This window comes from Pavona decussata, unplaced genomic scaffold, assembly GCF_977016875.1.
Source record: "Pavona decussata unplaced genomic scaffold, jaPavDecu1.1 SCAFFOLD_244, whole genome shotgun sequence".
Lineage (NCBI taxonomy): Eukaryota > Metazoa > Cnidaria > Anthozoa > Scleractinia > Agariciidae > Pavona > Pavona decussata.
This window is the reverse complement of record NW_028145649.1, coordinates 267,732-293,784: the sequence shown is the minus strand read 5'-3', so window position 1 is coordinate 293,784 and position 26,053 is coordinate 267,732. Positions and strand designations below refer to the sequence as shown.

The window sequence follows — 26,053 nt, the reverse complement described above, 5'->3', positions numbered from 1 at the left end:
GTAACAAGAAAGATGTTCTCACACTGTCTACAAGACACGGTCTGTAGTTCATGCTTGAATAGGCCTTATCACGGTTTCGAGGTCATTTTGACGAGTAGGCGAACAGACTTGAAATAACAGTGTTTGTATAGCGAACCAGCCGTTAACTGCTACTAAAAATAGTTCGCGGGAAAAAATACAGACAAAAGTATGGAAAGTTCAAAGCACGACTGGACGCTTTCTGGCAAAGCTACATCCCTCCATTTTTTTTTTCTTACAATTCTGTTCCTAGTGCCAAAAGTTTCCAATTCATGAATTTTCCAGAAGCGATGTTTTATGAAAATTATTTGACATCGGATTTCCATACAAACACTGTTATTTCGAGCCCGTTTGCCTACAGTCGTCAAAATGGCGTCGAAAACTGTGATAACGCCTATTCAAGTCACGTTTTTAGTAGTCCATTGACGTCATTATCCATGTACATTAAATATTCCTTTCTGTAGACTCCAAAGAGAAAATGTTTCCGTGTAGTTTCACGACTGATGCTGTTTTTAAACAATTAAAATTGTTTGCGTGAATGTCTTGATACGGATCAACAGGCAGTAGCACTTCTTTTCCATTGTAAACATCCCTTATTCCGGCTTTTTCCCATTTTTCAAAACATTAACCTTTCCTTCGGTGCTGGCGAAAAAGTTATACAATTCTACCAACTAAGTGGCATGGATTGGTTTAAGGACCGATAGTTTGAGTTCAACATCGACATCTTCAAAATTGATTTCACTATTCACTTGTTTCTCGTCGCGAGCTTGTTCTTGCAAAACTTCTTGGCTTGTCCATTGACCGCTAGATCCAAAGTTTGGAAAAAATGGGTCATGTTAGCTGGGACAGAAATGACTTCTATATTCAGCAAAGAGGGCTTCGAGCAAACGTTCTGCGTTTTCTAACATCTTAAGACATCCCAGATAAGAAGGGGTTTTTGAGATTGCGGAAGGCCAAGTTCCTTGCGTTTCTTCACCAAGTAGGGATTGATTACAGAATCAATAAGGCCAATTGTTTCTGCCGCGTTGAATAGTGCTTTAGGTTTTGGCTGACACAAAAGCTCTTGGGAAAACTAAAGTTTTGAATAAATGAAATATCTTTATTAGGGCTCCAAGAAGGCTTTTCAGTCCTAATTTACACAAATGAATTATTCATTGTCTACAATAGGAAAAATACCTATAAATCCTAATTTACAAATGTATATTAAATATTATCTACAATAAAAAGGGCGTTCAGTCCTAATTTGCAAATAATAATCATCGTACAATGATACAATTAACTATTTGAAAAATATAATTGGAAAAGATAATATTTTAATTTCCTCCAACTAAGTTAGCCTTAGTTGACCCCGGTATATAATTTGCAACGGGAGAAATTCGCCAGACAAAGAAATCACAAATGTTAAAGTGATGTTGTAAACGCTTATCTGTCAAACCCTTGATTGGTACAGACTAAGAGTTTGTTGCCGCCATGGTCATTCGACCCAATGATACGTAAGAACTCGGTGTTTGATCAGCATTAAGAATGAGTTCTGGTGGAATCTTGTGTTGTTTGGTACACTGAACTGTCGATGTCTGAGGCGGTAAGTTAGCTTGCATTCGTCATAAACTCCTCTTGGAACTGGTGGCTTAGTTGCAGTGTCCCTGCACGCCGGGTTAAGTTGCAACGCCTTTAAATAGATTGAGTCCATCCTCGCGTGGGTGTAAGTAATAGTTACTTGTCACGCATCGACGGATTGCTGCTAATCAGCGCTTTCGCAACAGCTGAAACAATGCTGCCGTTCACTACACCACCGGCTCTAGACCTGAGCTTTTGTAAAAATGCGATCAGTTTGCCGTCCAGCTCGTGAAGGAACGGTGGTCGCCCACTTTTCTGCGTTTCAAGGGAAGTAACCAGTTGAACGTTTCCTTCTCTTGTTTGTGCAGAAAGTTGCCCTCGAAATGCCTTTTAAAAGGTACGCACTGTACTTTCTTTTAAGATTGAAAAATTCTTCAGCAAAGCATTCTAGGGTTTTCTTGTTTCCATTTTCACTTGCGAATTTCCCAATTTTCACACGATCCTCTCCGCTGTATTGAAAGTATTTTCCCCTTTTTTTCTTAGAATGTTGATTTCGTTGCGAACTCTCGGTGGTTCTTGAAATTAAGGTTTACAACTGCCGCCGCGGTTTCCCTGTGTTCAACCACTCCTAAATTTGTATCCTCCTTCCTCGGTATATGTGATTCAAGTATTTCTACCTCTACTGAACCTTCAGGCGAAGGTTCTTCTCTTCTAAGAGAAAAGCCAAACTGAAACAAAGACATGTAAAGGTAGTACACTCTGTTTTTTTTTTATTTTTTTCAATTTTTTTTTTATTTTTTTTTTTTACAAGAACGTCTAATTTTGGAGCTGAGGCTGAACGTTCTTAATTTTTCGGCGATTTGAGGCTGAAAACGTTTTTAAACTGTTCTTAAATTACATGGTATACACTACATGTATTGCAGTAAATCAATGCGGACTTTGACGGAAGGTTTTTCCACTTCGGGACAAGTATGGACTTTACGGTTCTCTGGCGTTTGGAAAATAACTGACCACGGGGGAAATTAGAGTCAAATGGGCAACTCGCTCGCGGGAAAGAGCCGTCACTCTCTTGAGGTACGGGAACAAACCACGAACTGGCACACAGCGATGAGAGAAACTTGACTTGGATCCAACAGCGTTTATTTCTAGCACTCGTACAAGTTGTAATCGTACAGGTTGTTGCAGATGTAATCGAAAAACAGTACAAACTGACTACGTTATATATGATTCGAACAGCTATTCAACTAAAAAAAATACAAAGAAGTGCATACACAACTTATTTGATCTTAGCGAAAGTAAACCACAAAATATATTTTTAACTCTGGAAGCTATTGTTGCTAAGGCTATTTTTAAAAGTAACCTAAATTGAAAATTCCTTAAAACAATAAATTACAAGAGCAGCAGAGTCAACAAAAGCTCTTGGAGCATGTACTAGCGAAGTATGAATAGAATTGCAAGGTCAGCGAGCGGCTGTCGAAGCACATACCATCGCTGTTTAATTACAGAGTTTACCACCTTTACAGTCAACCCAGGTCACGCGTGAACGATATTTTTGAAATTTGAACGGAGTTTTGAAAGTTACATGTCAGTTTTCAAAATCGCCAACGAGATTTCAGAGTTCCCGTATAAATTTCCCTAGCTTATTGACAGTATAAAGCTATGAATTTTTCTTTACATTGCAAAATTGAATATTTCAAGAATAACAATTGTTTCCCAAGTATTTTGAATCTTTTTTTCAGTTAATGCGTCTTTTTCGGAACGACTTCCAGAGAGATGTCCAACATTTCATTCACACGTCGGACATTACAAAGAGAAATTCGAATGTTCATTTCATTCTTGGAATTACTGTTCACGCGTGACCTGGATTGACTGTAACAAAAACTGCATATTTGGAATTCTACGAGTCAGCAAAACCATTCATACCTTAAATCTGGATCTGGCTTTTGCAGTGAAGAGAGCAACGCCGAAAAGCAAATTAACAGCTATTGATGTGCAGAGGTTCGACTAAAAATAACTCAGAATGTATCGAATTCAAGCGAAAAGTGTCAAATTGAATAGACACCGCGCAGTTTTAAAGGGAACTAATTAAGGCAGATAGATTAACCTAACTAAAGTAATTGTTTGGTGAAATAGTATTTTTAGAAACGAACACAAGGAACAGTTGTGTAGTAACTCAATGTTCCGGAAAGCACTTAAAATAGTTCGTTGTGCCACGAGAACAAGTACTGTTGGCTTTTATAGGATTATTGTTTAGCAACTAGCGCAAAGCATGAAAACAAAGCAATTAATTGACAAGTTCCCTTTACGGGTGACCGCAGCTGAATGTAAACATAGTGAAGCGGCGTATTCCCTTAAAACTAAAAATGCCACGCCAAGTAACAATAAAAAGCTAAATCCTTATGCAAAACTTGATACAAACAAGAGAAATTCTTGAACCTAAATTTACCACTTTAATCTCCTCAATCACACAAAACACTAGAAACTTGTTATCAGTGCTAAGCTTTCCTAACAGACGTGACCACAAAACCTATGAAAGTGCATTAGTGCATAGCCTGCGTAGCTAGCTAGAAGCGAGCGGCGAAGCCGCAAGAAATACTAAAGTCCTCCTTCCCATTCTCCTCGCGGCTTCGCCGCTCGCCGCCGATAAAACTTTATTTCGCGCGCGCCTACAACACCACCAGCTACGCAGGCTAGGGCTTCAGTTTCCGGTACTGTCCAATTTTCCTTTCCCTGCGGCCTGAGAGGCTTTCACGTGTATAAAGAGATCTGGAAACCTAGGGTTGGAGACGTTCTTTCCTGTATCCATGAAAGAAACAACCAACATGAAAGATGCGCAATAGCCTCGACAAAATTACTTCCCGGACGACTATCGAATGTTACACTTGGTCATTTACCACGTGAGATCAGCCGTTTTACAAGATTTCTTATTTCAAGAGGCGCAGATGTCTTCGTGACAGTAAAGGACGCACACTTTCGACGATCGCCACTCATGTAAGGAGGCTTGGAGATTCCTGTAGAGGTGACAGTAAGAATGGAGCCAGAATCTACAAAGAACGTTGAAGCAATTGAAAGGTTTAAGCAACTAGAGGAACAGCACTTCAAGGAGCCAGTAAATGGACAGTTTGAGGATTGTACAAAAGAATCGAAGTGCTACCTGCAGTGGAGACGGAAAGCAGTAGTGATGAAGAGGACTAGAACATTACCACAGTTCAAACTGATTGTTATAAACGTTATTATTCGCATAATGTGCGTCACTTAATTTTCGCGTCACTTAAGAGGGAATGTCTACTAGCATCGAGCGAGGGGTGGCACATGATAAAAAATGAAAGTCCTTCATAAATTGACTAAGGATACCCTATGGTAGTTCTAGTAAAGTGGTGGTTTTGATTTCTTGGAATTCGTTTTTAAACCCGGAAAAACTGATAAAAATCTGTTCGGGCCCACGAGTCTAGAAAAGCATTCACAATAGACGTGTCCCATACCTTCTCTCAACTTTACTCTGTTTAATTCGCATCGCTAAAAACCCTCCTTTTAAGCTTGGAAATGTGCAGTTGAAGTGCTTACAAATCGTTTGAGGCCAATAATAGATCTCTGCTTTAGTTTTGAAGGTCATGGGGAAGGTACTGAAAATTACTAAAATTGGCTCAGTCGAAATTCTCAATTCGGCGCCCTTTTTCAGGAGAGAGTTTCCCTACGTACCCGGTAAAACACCGAATCACTTGAAATTTAGAATTCTTGATTGACGAAATGCCGTTCTAAAACCAGGTTTAAAAATCAGTTTCGGGCTTTCTATCAGCGCAGAGAACTAAGGGGCGAACCATTAGAAATCACGGGAGGGGGGGGGGGGGGTAAAAATTTTTTGGTGGATAAATTTTTTTTTAGTCCAATTTGTCTGCGACGTGGAAGCTCGGCACGATTTTTCTTTTTTTTTTTTTTCGACAGAACTTCTTTTAATATTAAAGGCATACAAAGCTCCGCACAGTTTAAATAAAATAAATAAATAAAATAAATAAGAATTTCAGTGGAATCCACGGGGTGGCTCTTCTCTCCACTGTTTCCAGGTCGAATTGGAATTTGGAAATGTTGGTCTTTGTGGAGGGAGGAAAACCGGAGTACCCGGAGAAAAACCCTCGGAGCGGGGACGAGAACCAACAACAAACTCAACCCACATATGACGCCGAGTCCGGGAATCGAACCCGGGCCACATTGGTGGGAGGCGAGTGCTCTCGCCACTGCGCCATCCCTGCCCCCTTAATTACAGTACCGCTCAAGGTGACACTCTCTTTGGAGTCTCGATTTTCGCGAAATTCGAGTATCGCGATTATCTAGAAAGAAAGTGATTGTTGCTTGATTATCTCTAAAAAATGCGTGGTTACCCCCCAATTTTCTTTTTAGATTCCAGTAGCCCTTGCTAATATCTGCTTTCCCCGCATAGTCATAAACCGCGCAAGAATACTTCCTTATTACTAGACACCGTCCTTAAGCCACCAAGCTAACAGCTTCAAACAATTAATCCTAAAGAGGTGGACACAGGATACAATATCGCACGCAACCTTCAACCCGGCAAAATTTGGCCGGATTCGCGCCTTAGCAGTCGATCAACTTATATCGGGGAAGAGTGGGGGATTGCCTTTTCTAAGGAAGGATTGTAAAACGTTTATTCAGAATTTAACGATAAGTAAACAAGGCGCTTTTTTAAAACAGTTGTTAAAACTGCTTTCTCTCTTTTGCATTCATGAGCTGAAACAAGTTGGGAGGATAGTGGGAACGTGGCAGTGGAAGAAGTGAAAAGGAAGAAAAGACAAAAGAAGGCCAAAAGATCCACAAGATGAAAGCGAAATCAGGTGAAGACTGAAAGACGCAAAGCGACACAAGGAAAATGCTATCAATTGGGAGATTAAAAGTAATGAGTGCTGGGTTTTTCTTGTACTTCATCAAATGAACAGTTGGATATTTGAAGGTTGGAATGTTAAAAGACAGTTCAATAGCACGTGACCGCCTTGAGGATCAGTAATTGCGGTCACCCACGGGCGGTGGATGATTACGAGAGATTGTTACGGGATTTTATGAATGTTTGATGGCGAAACTGTAAGGAAGACTACGCTGTGTAAGCCAGAAACGGACACAGGATTACATTAGCAGTTTCAATGATTATTGACTCTGAAATTTACTGAAGAACAACAGAACGCTGTTTAAAAGGCTTGGTAGTTAAAGTTACGCCTGTATTTGCCGATAACTTGCACACGTGAATCCACTGTATCGAAAAAGATGGCGAATGGTACATGTACATTTACGGATAATTCTTAGGGTACGAAAACCCTAAAAACGCACAGAAAAGCTTTAACAACTACAAACCTAGCATACACAATGTTGTTAGTACAGGGACGAATTTCGCAAAAAAAAAAAAAAAGACTTTCTATGTGCCTATTGGCTGTATAAGGTTTGCGAGGTATTGTGGTAAAATGCACAACCACCATTTTTTCCCGCACGGTGGATTGACTGACTAGTTCTGAAAACCACAAGAAAGATCAAAATAATCACTGCAATATAGTTCATTCCTAAATATCCTCTTAGCGCATCCTTCCCACTTTCTTTTAGCTTTCAATTGTCTCTTCACCAAACACACCTTTCCCCGGTTACATTCCTCAGCGAACGCCATTTTGAATAGTCCACCTCTCAGTTGCTGTGAGCCTAGTTATGAGAGCAAGGCTAAGTGCAAAGCTTTTCATATGGAAATTGGTTTTGTTTGCATATGAATGAAAAATAATTTTCATGACAAAAAATTTGCACTTAGCTTCACTTTCATAACGAGGTTCAAAAGCAACTTGAAAATGGTCTATTATTTGGCGAATAGTCAGTTTGGACTTAAAGTTTGCTCATTCGCACATGCAGTCAGTAGGTCTATGGAAATATAAAGAAAGCTAACAGCAAGATGTCAAAAAAGTTGGCAATCAGTCCGAAATGACTTAAGGTAAAATCACCTAACTCTGAATTAACATTTTAACACCAATGTCACCAATATTTGTGACGTGTACTTTGCGATTATTATTGACAGATTCCTTTTCAAATTGTTTAGAATATCTGTCGTTATTTATTTCTCGGGCTAAAAAACACAAAAATGTCTAATTCTAACAGTACAAGAGTTCATATTTGCATATCTGTATAATAAATATAACATTTTACAAATTTTTGAGCCAAACACTACAAGACTCCTATGTTTGTATTTACAAATGTGCATATGTCACGTGCTAGGGCCCGGGTCTCTAAACTTCGGGCGTCGTAAGCATGTGACGGCCGCGGAAGACTGGTGTTTAGAGGCGGGTATGTGATGCCTGGCGGATATTGAAAAGAGCCCAGGCTTCCTCGCTCTTAGTTTTATCTGTGACAGTGGAGTGTCTTCAGGTTGAAGCAGAACTGAAAGACAGGACACCAAAAATGTAGTTAACAAATGAAACTGTCTGAATTTCCTGAACGATTGAGATAATATCAATTCCGCTTCTTCCCTGTTGACTCCATACAAATCCTTCTAATTTTGTCTCAGTTCCAAATATAAGAACTAAAACAAAATTTGAGAAGGATTTGTATGGAGTCATCAGGGCATAACAGAGTTAATATCTCGCCCCCAAATTGCAATAAGATGCTTATTTTTGGCAAGTAGGTATTTTTCATCATGCTCTTTCCGAATATACTAACAAATCCCATAATTTCAAAAATTCAAATATTTGTGACGTCACACTTTAGAAATCTATATTTTTGAAGAAAAATAAAACTCCTTGCAGCTTAAATCAACTACAAACTCAACTCACCTCGTCCAAGCAGTGCCTTGCTGACCTGCACTCCATGCATCTGACACAGCTCTACCACGTCGTTATATTCCTTCATGGTCATCCTTCGATACCTGTCCACCATCTCTCCCAGTCTACCCCCCATGGTAGATGGTGTGACCGTCACTTTCTCTGGGGGTACCCTTTTCCTTTGCTTTTTCTCTTTCTCTTTCCGTTTTTGCTGTTTCTTCGAGCGTCTGTCTTTTATCTGCAAGAGAGGTTGATGTCATGTTAATACCAGACTTTTTTTAAAGGTGCACCTTCAGGGCGCTTTTGCTGTATTTTGGTCAAAACTGCACAAAAACAATCGTTGGACGAACAAGGTCCTTAGATACAAATTTAGCAAACGTTTCAAAATTAAAGTGTGTAAATTATTAAATGGAGCATTTTCGAGTTGCTGTGAGCCTCATTATGACAGCATGGCTACGAGCAAAACTTTTCTTTTTGATTTCACATGTAGGTAAATCCGCAAGATCTTGGAAAAAACTTGGCGCGTCAAGGTTCTTATACAAGGACCTCTCAGTTTGGTTTTACAATTTGTACTGAGTATTCCTGCTCGTTTTATCCATCGCAATTTACTTGTATGTCTTCTAGTTTTTTTCCCAATTGAAGTTTTATTAGACCACGCACTCAAATACATCGGTCGAATCGTCGTGAGATCGGGCAAACTGACTTTTCGAGCGAAACCACTAGATTCCAGCTACACAGGCGAGAAAGAAACAAAGTCAACATACCTCATCTTGGGTCAACTGTTCCACTTTCTCTGACAATTGAAAAGGAGGAATTTCCAACAGAGTTGGCGACATACTACAGTCACTACTACTAGAGGGGGAATAAGGGCGTGACCCTCGTGCCTGGGGCTCAGAATCGGGTCTTTGTCCAACAAAAGGCACGGGCTGGCCTGGAGAGGGTGAAAAGGCTCTCTGAGGGGAAGTCGAGGGTCTCTGTTGAGCAGGGCTTTTTGACGTTGAGGGAGGTCTTTGAGGAGATGTAGGTCTCTGTGGAGACCCTGGCCTCTGTGTTCCTGAGCTGGCCCATTTTTCCTGAGAAGGATCCACAGCTGGTTCTGGTTCTTCTGGAATTGTTTCTGGTCTTTTTGCTGATTTGGTGTTAGCAGGACCATGAAGGAACTCTCCAGTTTGCTCGTTAACCCTGAAGAAATAAAGAATGTTGACAAGCATTAGTCCCTGCATCTTCAATGGATTGTGGACCTCTTTTATAGCAATGGAAGAGCTCAGTAAAAATTCCCATTTCAGATTGCTTTTTCAGTGTTTTAGCTCAGATTCACCGTAGTTTGTGCATGTGGCCTTGATTCCTTCAGGAAATGTTGCTCCAATGGTTTATCCACTGCCTTGCACTTTGTTTACAAATAAAAACAGAAACCTTGCCCATGATCTATCATAGGTTTTGATTCCAAAGCAGTGGATAAAACATTGGAGCAACATTTCCAGAAGGAATTCAAGGTCACAATAATTACAGGGTACAGTGTATGTAAATGAAATCAGTTGGAACGATCACAAGTTTTAAAGAAAAAAGAATGCAAATGTACCTGTAATTTTAAAGTTACATTTTAAGTGGCATAATGTTAACCCTTGCTGGTAAAGGACGGTGCCTACTTTTGTTACTGTGCATACGTTCCGCGCATCTCAAGATACTCAGGTTTCCTATGGGTGGTGCCTACTAATACAGGGATATTTTTGCCTCAGGTTTAAAACTATGTGGAGAAAGCAGATTTTTGCAAGTGCTCTTGGTATCCAAAAAGAAAAAATGTATGGTTACCCCAATTTTCTTTTTGGAGTTCGATAGCCCTTGCTACGATCTGATTTTCCCGTATAGTCACAAACCATGCAAAAATACTCCGGTATTAGTAGGCACCGTCCTTAAGGTCCTCAGTGTTTAAAGCCCAAAGGACGAACTGTCCTTATTTAACCCTCACAAATAATTATTAATAGTTCTTCAGAAAGTCAAATGCACCATATGTGCCTAAAGTCCTAATCCCATCGGGTTTTCACTGATGAGGACAGAGACATGACTGGATAAATTACTGATCCTCAAACTCATTAATAATATTATTCTTACAATAAAACAAAGGAAATCACTACCGTGAAGAAGTTTTGGAGTTTTGGAATGGTATCTTAATATTATCATAAAATTTTGTAAACTTCTGCTTTGATTTTTTCTAAGAATTATTAATATATATATATATATTTTTAATTCATTTGATAGTTTCAAACACTGAAAAGAGCTAAAAATAGAAAAAAGATCCTGGCAGTTGGTACACAACTTAAGCAGTTGCAAAAAGAAAGCCTGAAAAAAATTCAGGCTTGAACAGGATTTAAACCCATCACCTCTGCAAATCCGGTTCAAATTGGGGTTTGAATCAAAAATAAACAAAAATAAAGAACTTCAAAATATATCGCTCTTTTGGCAATCAGTGTTCATGATTTAAATTGGTAAAAAGGCTTAAAACTGATCTAAAAAACTTAAAAGGTTTCCCAAATTTTCGAACCATATGTCTGGTTCTTCTTCATCAAAATATATGTTTCATAAATCCGCATTCACTGAACTTGAAAGCGTTTCATCCGATTTCCAAACACACCAAAGCTGGTTTAAAATACTTGGCTGTGCCTTGTTTTTTCAACCCATTTCTCAGTGTTTGGAAATCAGATGACACACTTCCTTACGTTTGATATATTTAGTACTAATGCTATGATACAGTATGTTAAGGCCGGTGCCTACTAATATCGAAGTATTTTTGTGCGGTTTATGACTATGCGGGAAAAGCAGATCTTAGGAAGGCCTATTGGAATCCAAAACGAAGATTGGGGGTAGCCACGCATTTTTCAGAGATAATAAAGCAATAATATCTCTAAAAAACCCCAAAATATGAAGCAGTGTATGGGATTTTTTCCTAAATTGAAGTTTAATTATCTCTGAAAAATGCATGGTTACCCCCAATTTTCTTTTGAGATACCAAAAGCGTTTGCTAAGTTCTGCTTTCTCCGCATAGTTTTAAACCGCGCGAAAATGTTCCTGTATTAGCAGGCACCACCCATAGGAAACCCGAGTATCTCAAGATGCACAGAACATATGCGCAGTAACAAAAGTAGGCACCGCCTAATAAGCCACTGAGCACAGAAACAGTCTCCTAACCTTTGTTCTAAGTATGTCTGCCTTCCCACAGCCAGCTCTCTGTAATCCAGGGCATCACTGCTATCTCTATCAAGAGCCATTATCAAATCCTCCAAGTCAACCTCCGTCAGCGGGATGTGCCATGATCGGATGATGTTCCTAAACTCCTGCCGTGAAACTACCCAGTTCTTGTCCTTATCTGCTTGTGCAAAGAGGTCCAGCAGGCGAAGCCTCTTGCGTTCCAAGTAGTCCTGGATGACAGCCAAGGCAGCTGGGGAGGGCTGGCGAATAGTAGGCACTCCCCTGTCCTCCCCTGTTACAAGCGTATCCTCTTCAATCACAGGGGGTGGGGTGGGTGTCTTGTTTTAAAGATGTACATGTAAAACAAAAGGCAAATTAATGTTTTTTAATAAATTCAATAAACTAGTCAAGAGTGGTTTTCAATTTTACAGCAGTATGTTATCAATAGACCCTTATCACTCGGCGGCCATGTTGAGCCTCAAGAGAATAAAAAGCATGCAAGGTAAGCCTTACACTGAATTTGCGTCTGGCCAAGGCTTGCCATGCAAAAACAAAGGGTTTTTTTCCACCACGACATGGCCGCCAGGTGATAAGGGTCTATAGCATGCAAGTTATTAAAGCCTTTAAAAGAGGTCTTTTTAATGTTTATCTTCTTCCCTTTTAATTCCTTTTTTATTACAGTCGAGGCTCATGTAAACGACCACCTCGGAAATTGGAAAAAGTGGTCATAACTAGGGCTGGTCACTTAGGAGAATGCAATCTCGTAAGAGACCAAAAGCTGAAACAATAGAGGCTTGTCACTTACCCAAGCTTTCAGCATTAAGCTTTCTACCTCGGTCTCAGGGTAACACTCTCGATCCAGCCATAAATTATCTTGAATTTAGATTTGAGATATTTATCTATATACATTATTAGGCAGTGCTATATTACTGTAAATGTAATTACGAAGTGTACACTTATGCCATAATAAGCATCAGAATCTTTGAGTGGCAGCTTGGGAAAGCTTAAAAACAAAGGAATAGACCAGTTGGTAATTCCCAAAAGTAGGTCGCAGTCACTTATGGCAGCAATCCTTTACGAGAGCTTTTGATTACAGAGTTTAAGTGACAATTCAAACGGGGTTTCACAATGGTGGTCGTAACTAGAGCTGGTTGCTTACAAGGGTGGTCGCAAGGAGAGTTACGATATTGTAGTTACATGTACATAATTTTAAGTGACTTCCCATGGCCCACAATTAAAATCCATGACTTTCCAGGCCTGGAACAAAATTCCATAACTTTCCAGTGGTTTTCCATGATACGTATACACCCTGTAAAAACTCATCAAATTTTATAATTTCACAAATTTTAGATCTCGTGATATCATTATATCTATACAAGTTTAGTTAGTATTAATTGGAAGTTATAGTTTTATTGTACAATGTAAAATGCACATTTGATCATGTATTAGTAGGTTAATTTGTGCGATATCAAGTAACAAATATTATTAATTTATTAGTGTAAACTTCTGGATGCCCAGAACCTAAGCAAACGACGGTTGGGCGGCAAACCGTAGCCAACCCTGCGAAGACTAAACCGTAACAACTAATCACTAACTTCTAATCAAACCCCTAAATCCTAATGTTCACTTAGAAAAATCATATACAGGTACACTGAAGCTCTAAAAATGTTATCATCATCATCATCATCATCATCATCATTATTATTATTATTATTATTATTATTATTATTATTATTATTATTATTATTATTATTATTATATCATCCCTTTAGGACTCTATGTTGATAATGCATCTCAAGTTAATACCTCTTTAATGGTAATCTCAGGCCGTCCTTTCAGTATCATTCTTTTCAGCACTCTGTTTTCCAATTCTGTTTTAGCAGTCTTGTTTTCAAGCCAGTCCTGTTTTAGGCCACAGTTGTTTAAAACTCCTCGGATCGTTTTGCGTTCCTGTAATCTTCTCTTGTAACTTGCAACTTGAGAGTCAAAGCTGTCAGTTTCTGAGCCATCTTGAGCATTCTTGTCTAGAAATCATAAAAATTTTGTTCCATAAAAATTTATTTTATAGTCCGAATGATGAAGAAAAAGAACTATTACCAACAGCTTTCACTGCGAGCAAACATGTACCTGAAAGAATTGTACAGAGCTAAATGAATTTAAAACCGCGTAATTTAATAAATATCGAAAAATCCTAAACCAGATTATTTTTGTAGAGTCTGTCTGAAATGAAATGTGTCTGGGTATAAAGCGAGCAGTCAGACAGATCAACCATCCAGATGAATATTTTTCAGAACCCATGAACCTAGTTTAATGGCCTTAGCTCCCACGAGTCTCCTGTAGCTCAGTGGTAGAGCATCTGAACTAGTAATCGGATGGTCTTAGATTCGTCTCACTCCTGATATAGAGCACTCAGATTTGTTTTTCAGAGAATGCCTGTGTCATAAATTATTAATACATGATTCTCAAGAGAGGGATCTTAAAAAACCCAAGAAAGCTGGATTCCTGACCTGACAAATTGAATTTGGAGAGAACCTGATCTGTCGACCTCTCAAAAATTCTTCACCGACACCGACTCTGAAAGTTATCTGAAACACTGGTGTCAGTTTGTACATCAAGAAGAAAAAACTAAGCAGACAGTTTCCAAGTGGGGATGCTGGTCGGAAATTTGAATCAAACTCCTGGGGAAACACCACTATTGATGTTTACTGATGGAACTGATAAATAATGGTTGTTTATAAATCTCACGTCTGATTGCCTGGTCTAGATACCAAAGATGCATGATGGCATTTTTTAATTTCTTAATTAATCTGCATTGGAAACCGTCAATGATACCTTGATGACTACATATATCTGCATTCACTCCCTGGCGGATACCAAAATCCACAATTTATACACCAAAGAGAGATGACGATATTTCCCACCTCTTAAACGGAGTCCCTCTCTCCTATACACTGTTCCAGTGCAAAAGAGGCCTATGTTATATAATTGGGAGGAGAGCGAGAGCAACCCTACCGGGCATACAGTAGTTACATCTAGATGATGAGTTCATCTGTTTGACTTTATTTATACCGAGAAAAATTATCAGGTAAACTAAAGACGCTTGCCCAAGTGCGGCGTGCAGACAAATTATGTCTCTTGACTATTTGACTATCGGGTCAACAGTGAATAATGTTTAGCTTATCCGCATGCACACATTGAGACAATAACAAACCATTATTGAAGACCTGGACGAAGCTTTGTTTTAAAACAGTTTAAAAGCGCGCTAAAATTTTTACCAACTAAATTCAGGCTTGTTTTTACTAGCTCAGACTGTATACGCTCATACAAACAAGACTTCGGATGGTCTTCGCTAATTTTTCCCAATTATCCGATATTATCTGCCTTCTTACCTTGGCTCACCGTTGTCGCCGAAACATCTCTAGCCGGGCATTTTATAGAAGGGACAATTATTACGCGTCTTCTGCTCAATTCTGAAGGTTCTCCCCATCTCTTAATACTCTCGCGGTATGTCTTCGATGGGAGAAGATTGCGAGTTCTGGGCAGTTTGAATTCCTTCTCTTCACATTCCTCTGATCCTGCGAGTTTTATATTCATTGAATCGGGTAAAAATTATATCAAAAGACTTATAAACAATTTACACCACACTTCAAAAGTCACTCATTTAGCGTCCGCCATATTGGAATTTTGTTGCTTGTGCATGTGATTCAGGCTGTTGTCATTAGGTTGCCATGGAAAGAGCGCTACGACTTGTCCCCTCCCCACCCTCATGAATTTTGGTGAAAAATGCTGATGCTTTTTTAGGAAGCCGGATAGGATCTGCATTTGCAGCGTAGAGACTCCGCTGTTGCTGATTACCTGGAATTCGTAAACGAAGAGATAAATAACAAAAAAAGTGAAATCACGGTGAATTCATAAGTAGAGGGGGACTCAGTAACCGAGAGTAACCATGGCCAGCGACCTTACCCCTGACCAAAAGATCGTAGCGGATCGGAGAGGTTGGTCACTAGGAGAGACACTGGGGTTAACTGGAATTTTTACACCGCAAGATTTCTGGGGTAAAACAAAGCCAAGCCCTAATGGTGCAGCCAGTCCAAAAAAGATGGGATCTTCCCAGTCTCTCTCCTGGCGACCAACCGCTGATGACTCTGGGCACGAGATTGGTGCGTGGAAAACTTACATGTAACACTACAGTGACATGATAGAGACCAATCCGAGAATCAAAACTGAATGCAACCGTGGACAGCTGTTGATAAGTGGCCACGTGTAACTTGACAGTGGAAAACCTTCGAACTTCCGATGTTTTGATTCTAATAAGTAAGGATTAAGAGAAACAATTTGAAATAGAAAATTTAGCCAAAAGAGACTACGTTTCGAAGACAGGGTGGCCTCATTTTCAAGTCAATTAACTCCACTTGAAGATTGACTTTTTTTAATTGAAAATAAAACCACGATGTCCTCGAAACGTAGTGTTTTTTCGCTGATATTTTGATTACCGTGCTTAATTAAAATTCTCGAACAACTTCCTTTATCGGGCAAAGCAAAAGGTATTTAATATCTTGTGATTACCTTTCCGTTTGTCTGCCTGCTGAACAGACCTTATCACAGTAAAGAATAATTGCAATTTTGAATTGGAAGGCAAGCAATTAGAAGTGGGGTTAGATGGCGTCGTTTCCAAGGACAGCCAATAATCAATAGACTGTTTTAGTGTTGACTACTGTAAACCATGTTTCAGTGAAAGACGCTTAGCACAAACTGTCGCAGAATCGTTCACGGACTCCGCATTCGCCGGTTCACAAACTGAAGCGAACTGTACCTTTCCTTTCCTGAAGATTTATTCTAACATTCCAACAATCCGACAATCTCCGATCCAATCTACAATTCACTATCTTCTATTCGCGATTCACAGTTCCGTTCACAATTCGTTCTTACTCGATCTCACCTTACATTACAATTGTACTAAGATTTACTAGGTTCTATTTGCGCAACAAGTATTTTCCCTACAATCACGAGCACAGTAAAATACCAAGCCTACACCGATTGTAATGCTACTAAATTTAATTTCTATTACACAATTACACGCGTTTTTCCTCCTTATTTAGCTTAATAGATGCGTGCAGTTACATAATGTCATGCAGTACGTTAACTTCGGGCTTTGCCGGTTTACAATTGTGCAATCTGCGTTGTTCACTAACTTTATCTTCTCGGCGTTATGTGCGATATACTTCGTGTCGGGCATTATTCCTTCAATTTATTTTGTAGTTCAATATTAAGTATCATGCAACATTTCGGTTTAAGTCACCTACATATGTGCTTCTTTCCTGACACAAACTACGTAATCATTATTACAAAAGGCTATTAGTTATTTCAGCCGGTAGAGTGGACATAAATTGCGCGCAATTGAGAAGGTAATGGAGCATAATGTCACGGCATTTTTCTAAGTTTTCGACAAAACTGCGCAAACTTTTGTCAAAGTAACTTTGATCAAACATGAATTTGCTCTAATAGTACAAAGAAAACAATATAAACAGACTTCTCGAAGGAAGAACAAAACATAACCAATCAGTTTAGTCGGATCTTCCCCAATAAACCGCATGGTAAAAAAAACTTGAAAACATTGGCCCATGTTTTTTTAATTTCCAATCCATTTCCATCCTGGTCATCTGCAAAGATAATCTACACTAGTTTTGTGCACTGGTTATTGGAGTTATCATGAAACAAACTGGGGCATAATTACTTTAACGCGTTCATGAATAAACATGTTTTTGTTTCGGCATTCGGCAGTAACACAAAAGTGACAATGCCCCTTTAATGGCCGATTTCGATGGTGCGAATTTGTCGTAAAGGTTGAGTAAATGGCGAGGAAGTGACAAAAAATTGAACAAATTGGGACGTTTCGGGCTTCGCCTCTCATCTGTAGAAGGGCGGAATTGTTAAGGCGTGATTTTCGTTCAACTCACGAGTCCGCTCTGAAATAAAGGGTGACTGCCGTTTAGTTTCTAAGTTTGGGACGCTTCCTGACTTCGTTTCCTAGTTTCAATGTTCTTCATTTTCTAATCTTGGATATTTAGTTTTTCGTTTTCGACGTTCCCTAGCCCAATGCCAGAATAAATTATTATAGACAGCGAGCAGTCGTGGGCAGTCGTACTTTTTCCTGAGGTCATGCGCACAAAGTGACAATAAAATTATGCAAATTAGTAAAATGAACGACGGGGATTGGGGAGATCCATCGCGCGCTAAAGAAACTAGACCGCTAGCAGTCTAAAATTATTCCCAAGGCACTTATCATCAATTTATCTTGGTACGAATAACATTGAAACCTCCAATATTTTTTCCTACATTAATTCAAAAACCAGTTTGCGCCTTCATGAAAAGAGATTATCATTATACAAATAAGTCATTTCTAAACAAACAGTAATCAAGTTAACCGATAATTTACATGTTTTCCAAAAGCACATTCCTCTGGGTCCTCCTTGAACAATTTTGTTGAAAGCTTGTATTTGTATTTGTTGATTGCATGATCCGGCAGCCATTTGGTTTTAGTAAGCCGCCAGTCGGGAGGGGTAGGGGCTTATAAGGGGGTGGGGTGGGTACGTCTTGAATTTTTTGTTTTTCTTTGTTTTTTTGTTTTTGTTCTTGGCTTGAATGTTATTTTCATAGAAACCCGCAACTTTCTTCCCTTCTAGCAATGTGAGTGGCAAGAACTTGCTATCCAGGGAAGCAGGGATGGCGCATGCGCAGTCATAACAATACTCGCCTCCCATAAAGCTAAAGCGGTCCAGGTTAAAGTTGAATTTAATGTTGATTCTCATCCTTTCTCATAGGGTTTTTCTCCGGTTACTCCGGTTTTCCTCTCACCACAAAAACCAACATTTCCAAATTTCAATTCGACCAGGAACGCAAGGACACCTTTAAAACGAGTTTCTAGAGAGCTCTTTGGTGCTTCGTGGGAAAACAAATTAAGTGAACGGATTTTTTTGCGTCTTTGTTTTGATTAAAAAAGAATAAGAAAGTACAGCTTCTAACTCCAGTTCTAATTTTAAACTGAAACAACGTTTAGTTGACTCCACAGTCAACTGGAAATTTCGAGATGTATTTTTGGACTCAAAGCATAAAATAGCTTAAAGAAGTCAACATTTTTAACACCTGAAACCAAAATATTCCAGCAATTTCATTTTCCACTAGTTTGTACACCGAATACAATCCGCCTGTTTTTACCGATCGTTCTCGACTTGTTTTTTGGCGCAGGTCTTTTCCGAGAACTTCGAGGTATTTTTTTTCTTTGTCTTTGGGTAAGTCTATTTTCAACTGGAAAAATGAAGTCACCGTCATTTGGGAGCGCTTGAAAGGAAAAAATAAAGAAAACAAAATTTCACTATTAGTTTTATCACACCAAACTTGCTATGTATGATTATTATTTTATTGCAAATGTTTTGATTACCTAATCTAGGTATATACGCTACACTTATTGTTCTGTTATTATTAGGGCTCCTTACACGATACCAATGAGACTTTCACCTCGGTATGAAAACCTCGTATACCGCGTCACCAAAAACTATGTCAATGGAAATACGAGTTTCATCGTGAAACGAAACGGTTGAACTGATTTGGAGATGCATTCTTTTGGGACAAATTCTGACTATTCTTATTTCGATTCAGAAAAAAAAACATCAATTCTCAAAAGAACACGTTTGTATGTATTTCGATTTTATCTACTAAACACCTTCCCAAAAATTGCAAGCCCTCCAATTTCAATAAAACTGAAAGCTTTCTCGAAAGAACGCAATTTCTATTCTGGGCAAACCGTACTCCGTTCACTCTGGTATCAGGGGCAGAATGAATGGAATACTATTCTGTTCATGCCGAAAACAGAATAGGTCCCAGAAGACCATGAATACCGTCCACTACGTGTATTTCTATTCCAATATAGTCCCAAAAGAATCTGCCGTTAAAAAATGAGGAAAGAGGCAGCCATGTCTTGTTTCCATGACAACTAAAAGAAATTTTTGTTGTTGTTGTTTTTGTTTAGATTCATAAAAGTTATGTTCCATCACAGAAAAATACATACAAAAAAACCAGTGTGCATCATCTATTCTAAATAATCATTAAGTAATAATTAGTCTTCGTTATTCTACCCGGTGAAAGTACTGGCTTCAAACTATATACACAGTAATAGCTTCAAAACATATATACAGAAACAACCAATGATATGTCCTTCACTGAACGAATTACAAGAAAAAGGCCAACGTTCAGTGCAATCGGGTTTAAATTGTTCCCTTGTTCATTTCGTAATCAAAGCAAGCATAAACCTTTCGTTTTTTGACATCTTTTGGATCTAACATGATTACACTGTATCGCAGAAGTCATCAAAGTTAAAGGACACCAAATGGACATTATCATACGTCAAGGTCGGCTTCACTGATCAGCTTCTTCTTGGCTTGAAGACGCTTCTTCTGCCAAACAAAATAAAATAAAACAGGATAATTTAATCTGTGAGAGCATCGTTATGAGTCTTCCGTGGGCAGGAGTGCGTAAAGTAACGTGACGTGCATGTCGACATTCCGCCTATTGACGAATAGCTAAAGCATTAGTCTATTCCAGACTTTCATGTTTTAAAAACCGAAAGGAGAGATAGTGCACAATTGTAAACTTAGTTTGTGACTTCAACTTTAAAATATCACAACACTTTCTGCCATTTCGCCAATTCGGGTCATCTGCCTGAACGCGTTGAACAGCTTAACTTAATCTGAAACGAATGGAATCAACACAAAACAAATTTCATCATAAGATAACTTTCAAACAGATTTCAAAACCCTCAGACCCTGACTGTCCTTAATTATTTACAAATAAAATTACTTTTGTTTAAAGTCAAACGCAAACTGGACTCACCATTCTCTCCATTTCTGTTCGCAATTTCAAGAGAGACGTCGTCACCGATCAGCACAAATGGAGCCCAATACTTGACGGCACGGAATTCCTGTGACTCCCGAAGTGATTTCATAGCCTGGTGAAGAGCCACACTGGCGCGTGTCCCATCTGCCAGGTGTTGGTAGAAATTTCTCATGAACATCAGGGTTGCCTCGTCATCAATCGCCCAGAGTGACACCAGAACAGACCGAGCACCAGCACACAAGAAAGCACGTGCTAGGCCGACCACACCCTCAGACTTGACCTCTCCCCGGCCACTGTGACAGCAACTAAGCACAACAAGCCTTGCACGCAGACAAACTGCTTGGACGTCAGACATTGTTAGGATGAAGTCTTGCTTTTCAAGGATCTGCGATGTCCTGTCAGACTTTGGGGTCAGAACAATCTCTCCGGTTCGCGTACATCCATGTGCCGCAATGTGCACCAAGGCAACCGACTTAAGCCTTTTCAGCACTTCGTCTTTTGTTGCATCAATCCCAATCAGAGGTGTGGTGTTTAGAAGTTTTCCAACCATCTTTGCTTCCTCTCTGGCATATCCTAGCTGCTTCCATAAGGGCTCACCGAATTGGTCGGTATGCGTAATGCTAACTTCCTTTAAACATGGGTCTCCCACGACCAGCGCTCCAGTCGTAAAGTGGAAGTCCTCAGGTGCACCTGTAATCAGTTTCAACGCGGTCAGCGAGGGAACAGTGCGAATCCTGGTTGACTCACTCAATGCAGAATAAGGAAACAAGCAAAATGGACCATCCGGAACAATTATTAACTGGTCACCATGGAGCAAGTCCGCAATGGGACCAATAATAACATCGTACAGTCCGCGCAAAGAATTGACAGCAGTGGGGGTTGAGGACTCTTGTGTTTCTTCTAAATCTCTTCTTTTGGATCGTGAGTCCTCACTTAGCTCATCCATTGAGCGATTCTCGCATATGACGCGACCACGAACATCAATCTTTGTCAAGGTTGTTTCCAGTAAGAGGGAGGCAAGTCCAGGTTCAATTTTGGTTTGTTCAAAATGAAGGTCTCTGCTCTTCCCCAGTACCCAAAAATTGATCGTGCCATATGCTTCATCAAGTGCTACAAACACTGCTTGTGTTGGTAAATCGTTTAACATTTGGGAAATCGTTTCTTTTGGCTCAACTAAAATGGACGGTTGTGAGTCAACCCCATACTGTGTCTTCAAAACATCTATCAAAGCCTGTGCTCGTCCTTTCTCAGCAGCACATAAAGCCTCCTTAACCTCTCCTTTCTTTAAAAGAGTTCTCCACAGACCAGTGTACGGATGCGAGTTGAGATCACGAAATCCTATTTTCCACGCATCTTCTGACTGAAGAAGAGCTCTTGCGCTATCTAGGATCTCTATGCTAGATTGATAACAATCAATAGCCTCAGAAAAAGAAGCTAATGATTCATAATCAAGACCTAGTCTAGCGTATGCATTTCCCTCTAGAAGCCTGTCCCCTGACTCTTTGCTCATAGAAAGAGATAGTTTGTGGTACTCTATGGCTTTTTCAAAATTACCCATGCCGTAATAAACTAAGCCAAGATTGAAATATGCAGATCCCTCTCTTCCCTTGTCCCTAAGTTCTTTAGCAATGGCAAGTTGTTGTTTAAAGTACTCCATGGCTTGCTCCAAATCACCCAGCTCGAGGTAAACATTGCCAAGGCTGCAGTAGGCTCGGACTTCCACTAACCTGTCCCCTACTTCTTTAGCAATATTGAGTCCTTTTCTAAAGTTTTTCGTGGCTTGTTCTAAATTTTTCATTGTGTTGTGGTATTCACCCAGACTGAGACATGTCTTTCCCTCGCTAGCCGTCTTTCTCACTCCTTTAGCAATCCTGAAATGTTGTTTACGGCAATCTATAGCTTGTTTTAAATCACCAAGCTTTCCATATATTGTGCTTAAACATTCATAAGTACTTTCTTCTGAATCTCTGTCACCCAGTTCTTTGGCAATACTGAGATGTTGAGTGTAGTACTTTATGGCTTGCTTGAAATTACCCAGATTGATGAAATAAACACCGCCCTGTCGTTTACAAGCACACGCCTCGCTTACCCTCCCCCCTTCTTCTTTGGCAATACTAAGATGCAGTTTGTAGTACTCTATAGCTTGTTCAAAATTGCGAAGTCCCTTATAATCCAAGCCGAGCCCGCAGCAGGTTCTTCCCTCTGCAGTTCTGTTCCCCAGTTCTTGTGCAATACTGAGACTTTTGGTGTGGTACTCTACGGCTTGTTTAAAATTTCCCAGACTTCGATAAACATCGCCCAGATATTCACAAGCACATCTCTCGCTACACCTGTCCCCTACTTCTTTGGCAATACTAAGATGCAGTTTGTAGAACTCTATAGCTGCTTCAAAATTGCAAAGTCCCTTATAAGCAGAGCCGAGTCGGCAGCAGGCTGTTCCCTCTGCAGTTCTGTTCCCCAGTTCTTTTGCAATACTGAGACTTTTGGTGGAGAACTCTACGGCTTGTTTGAAATTACCCAGACTGAGATAAACATCGCCCAGTTGTTGACAAGCACATCTCTCGCTACACCTGTCCCCTACTTCTTTGGCAATACTAAGATGCAGTTTGTAGAACTCTATAGCTGGTTCAAAATTGCGAAGTCCCTTATAAGCAGAGCCGAGTCGGCAGCAGGCTGTTCCCTCTGCAGTTCTGTTCCCCAGTTCTTTTGCAATACTGAGACTTTTGGTGGAGAACTCTACGGCTTGTTTGAAATTACCCAGACTGAGATAAACATCGCCCAGTTGTTGACAAGCACATCTCTCGCTACACCTGTCCCCTACTTCTTTGGCAATACTAAGATGCAGTTTGTAGAACTCTATAGCTTGTTCAAAATTGCGAAGTCCCTCATAAGCAGAGCCGAGCCGGCAGCAGGCTGTTCCCTCTGCAGTTCTGTTCCCCAGTTCTTGTGCAATACTGAGACTTTTGGTGTGGTACTCTACGGCTTGTTTAAAATTTCCCAGACTTCGATAAACATCGCCCAGATATTCACAAGCACATCTCTCGCTACACCTGTCCCCTACTTCTTTGGCAATACTAAGATGCAGTTTGTAGAACTCTATAGCTGCTTCAAAATTGCAAAGTCCCTTATAAGCAGAGCCGAGTCGGCAGCAGGCTGTTCCCTCTGCAGTTCCGTTCCCCAGTTCTTTTGCAATACTGAGACTTTTGGTGGAGAACTCTACGGCTTGTTTGAAATTACCCAGACTGAGATAAACATCGCCCAGTTGTTGACAAGCACATCTCTCGCTACACCTGTCCCCTACTTCTTTGGCAATACTAAGATGCAGTTTGTAGAACTCTATAGCTGGTTCAAAATTGCGAAGTCCCTTATAAGCAGAGCCGAGTCGGCAGCAGGCTGTTCCCTCTGCAGTTCTGTTCCCCAGTTCTTTTGCAATACTGAGACTTTTGGTGGAGAACTCTACGGCTTGTTTGAAATTACCCAGACTGAGATAAACATCGCCCAGTTGTTGACAAGCACATCTCTCGCTACACCTGTCCCCTACTTCTTTGGCAATACTAAGATGCAGTTTGTAGAACTCTATAGCTTGTTCAAAATTGCGAAGTCCCTCATAAGCAGAGCCGAGCCGGCAGCAGGCTGTTCCCTCTACAGTTCGCCTCCCCAGTTCTCGTGCAATGCTAAGATATTTAGTAAGGTGCTTCACGGCGGCATCAAAATCACCCAGACTGTTATAAGCACGACCCAAAAGCCAATAGGCTCTTGCCTCCAAAATTTTATCACTCATTTCTTTTGCAATACTAAGCGATTGCGTACCACGCTCTATGGCCTTTTTAAAATCACCTCGTTGGAAATAAGCAATACCCAGTTCAAAAGAGGCACATCCCTCCCTCCATCTGTTCCCAGCTTCTTTGGAATTAATAAGCTCTCGAATGTGGTTGTCTATGTCAAGATCACCTGACTTTCTATCCACCATTTTTGTGTAAATGATGATCGGAGGTCTTATCAAACGTACTTCCGTTACATTCGACGTACCTACAAGGAAAGATAGTTTGAGAATTAAGATCGCGATTTGATGAAGACAAATTTCCCACGGTATTTTTTTCTGACTGTGTTCTAATTTTGATCCCCAATAATTTTCACAAAACAGCTCACCAGGTAAGTTTCAACACTAGCACGGTCTCAGTTTAAAACGTTTTCATTCACAATACACATTTCTTTATCGCTTTGTCTGTTATAATCAAAGTAATAATCTCAACACTTCGTTTTCTTGTTTTTATTTTATATTTGCAATTTTAGTGTAAACAGCTCTGGGACATATAAGAGGGTCTGGATGGGGTTTAGTGTTAAGTGTTATTTGGCGTATTTTTATGTTTAGTGCGGTTAAAATTTGTAAAATTTTAATGTATAGTGTTTTAAAACAGTTAACTGTTAAGTGCTAAAAGGTGTTAGAACAGTGATTTCACGCATTAAAGATCAATAAAAGTTTCATAGAGAAGGCAACAATGTTAGAAAAAAAGGACTAAGGTTCTACAAACTTAGCTCTTATGATAAAGGCGTGCAAAACTAACGGTATAGTTTTCGTTTCTGAGCTAGGAGGGCAATTCGAACAATGAACAAACACAAAATTGTAATCAAAATGACAGTCTGTAAATTAATTGTAGATATTATCCATATCGAATGTCCACGTTTGTCTTGATTAGTATCTTTCGCTTTTTTTAACCTTTTCCGCTTACATTTGTATCAAATTTAGTGTTACAGTGAATATTTTAGTGTTAGATGTTAAACAGCCTAAAATTTAACTGTTTGATGTTATAGACGGAAACATTTTAGTTTTAGTGTTTTCGAGGCACCCCATCCAGACCCTCACCTAACCAACCTCGTTTTCATGGTGTCTCCTCCTGAGAGCGAGGATTGACACCTGCGAAGAGCGTTCAAGCAAATGATACTGTAAAAGCTGTCTTCTGTGTTCTTATGTAAGGCAAATTTAAGAAAGCTACACATTTCCTCTGTAAAGAGTTTTAAGCTCAAAGTTGCATCGAGGAAACGTTTAGGAAAAGAAACTTGATGCTAGAATTTCCGGGCTGTTGTTGTCCTTTCGAAAATACAAGCTGAACTTATTCAACGGCATCTTTGCCACTCCAAAAACGTACGCTTAAGCTTTTCACGATGTTTCCGAAGTTTGAGATAATATTTCCCCAATGGAAACGCTAGTTTTTCATCACAATTTTATACCGAATTTCTGAAGTGAAAATGCCGCCCTGCTAAAAGATATTCCACCAAAACGAAACGTTCGGTGCCCAAGACAGCTGAGGAACAGGTTTTTCGTGACAGAATAAGCCTGAATAGGTCAATAGTAATTTAGCTGTTTGGTCTTATTCATAATAAAAGAGAATACATTTGACATGAATATATATGAACGAAAACTAATTTTCATAATAAAAACTATGCACGAAGTTAAGTGTCGATTCCATAGTGAGGCTCAGAGTATAACAACACATTGACTCAATCACAACTCGAAACAAATACATGTGACGGGCGCGAAGCGCGGGAAAACGGGTGCAAGAAGGTCAAGATTGCTTCTTAGTCGAGAAAAGCGCGCGTTTTCTACCTTGCGA

At 39.7% G+C, this 26,053-nt stretch overlaps 2 protein-coding genes across 2 annotated transcripts; both read right to left on the bottom strand.

Moving 5' to 3' along the window:
- Window positions 1-6,319: 6,319 nt before the first annotated feature.
- On the bottom strand, window positions 6,320-15,218 carry LOC146457265 (uncharacterized). Its single transcript, XM_085092178.1, has 6 exons — window positions 14,942-15,218; window positions 13,359-13,576; window positions 11,553-11,890; window positions 9,134-9,551; window positions 8,382-8,607; window positions 6,320-7,989 (listed from the first exon to the last, which is right to left on the bottom strand). Exons 1-6 carry the CDS (start codon window positions 15,144-15,146, stop codon window positions 7,817-7,819), a joined length of 1,578 nt encoding a protein of 525 aa, XP_084948304.1. The 5' UTR covers window positions 15,147-15,218; the 3' UTR covers window positions 6,320-7,816.
- Window positions 15,219-19,964: 4,746 nt separating this feature from the next.
- LOC146457264 (tetratricopeptide repeat protein 28-like) lies at window positions 19,965-22,592 on the bottom strand. The gene is made up of 2 exons (XM_085092117.1): window positions 20,406-22,592; window positions 19,965-20,002 (listed from the first exon to the last, which is right to left on the bottom strand). The coding sequence occupies exons 1-2, from the start codon at window positions 22,237-22,239 to the stop codon at window positions 19,965-19,967; spliced, it is 1,872 nt and encodes a 623-aa protein (XP_084948243.1). The 5' UTR covers window positions 22,240-22,592.
- Between the last annotated feature and the right edge of the window lie 3,461 nt (window positions 22,593-26,053).

Bases quoted from the DNA above. Each gene is read 5' to 3' on its own strand.
- LOC146457265 (XM_085092178.1), bottom strand. From the start codon at position 15,146: ATGAATATAAAACTCGCAGGATCAGAGGAATGTGAAGAGAAGGAATTC. The intron at 13,577-14,941 runs GTAAGAAGGCAG...TATGATTTCTAG, and splicing joins GGCGACAACGGTGAGCCAAG to ACAAGAATGCTCAAGATGGC. The intron at 9,552-11,552 runs GTTAGGAGACTG...TTATTTCTTCAG, and splicing joins CAGACATACTTAGAACAAAG to GGTTAACGAGCAAACTGGAG.
- LOC146457264 (XM_085092117.1), bottom strand. From the start codon at position 22,239: ATGAAAAATTTAGAACAAGCCACGAAAAACTTTAGAAAAGGACTCAAT. The intron at 20,003-20,405 runs GTAATTTTATTT...TTTGTTTGGCAG, and splicing joins GCGTTTGACTTTAAACAAAA to AAGAAGCGTCTTCAAGCCAA.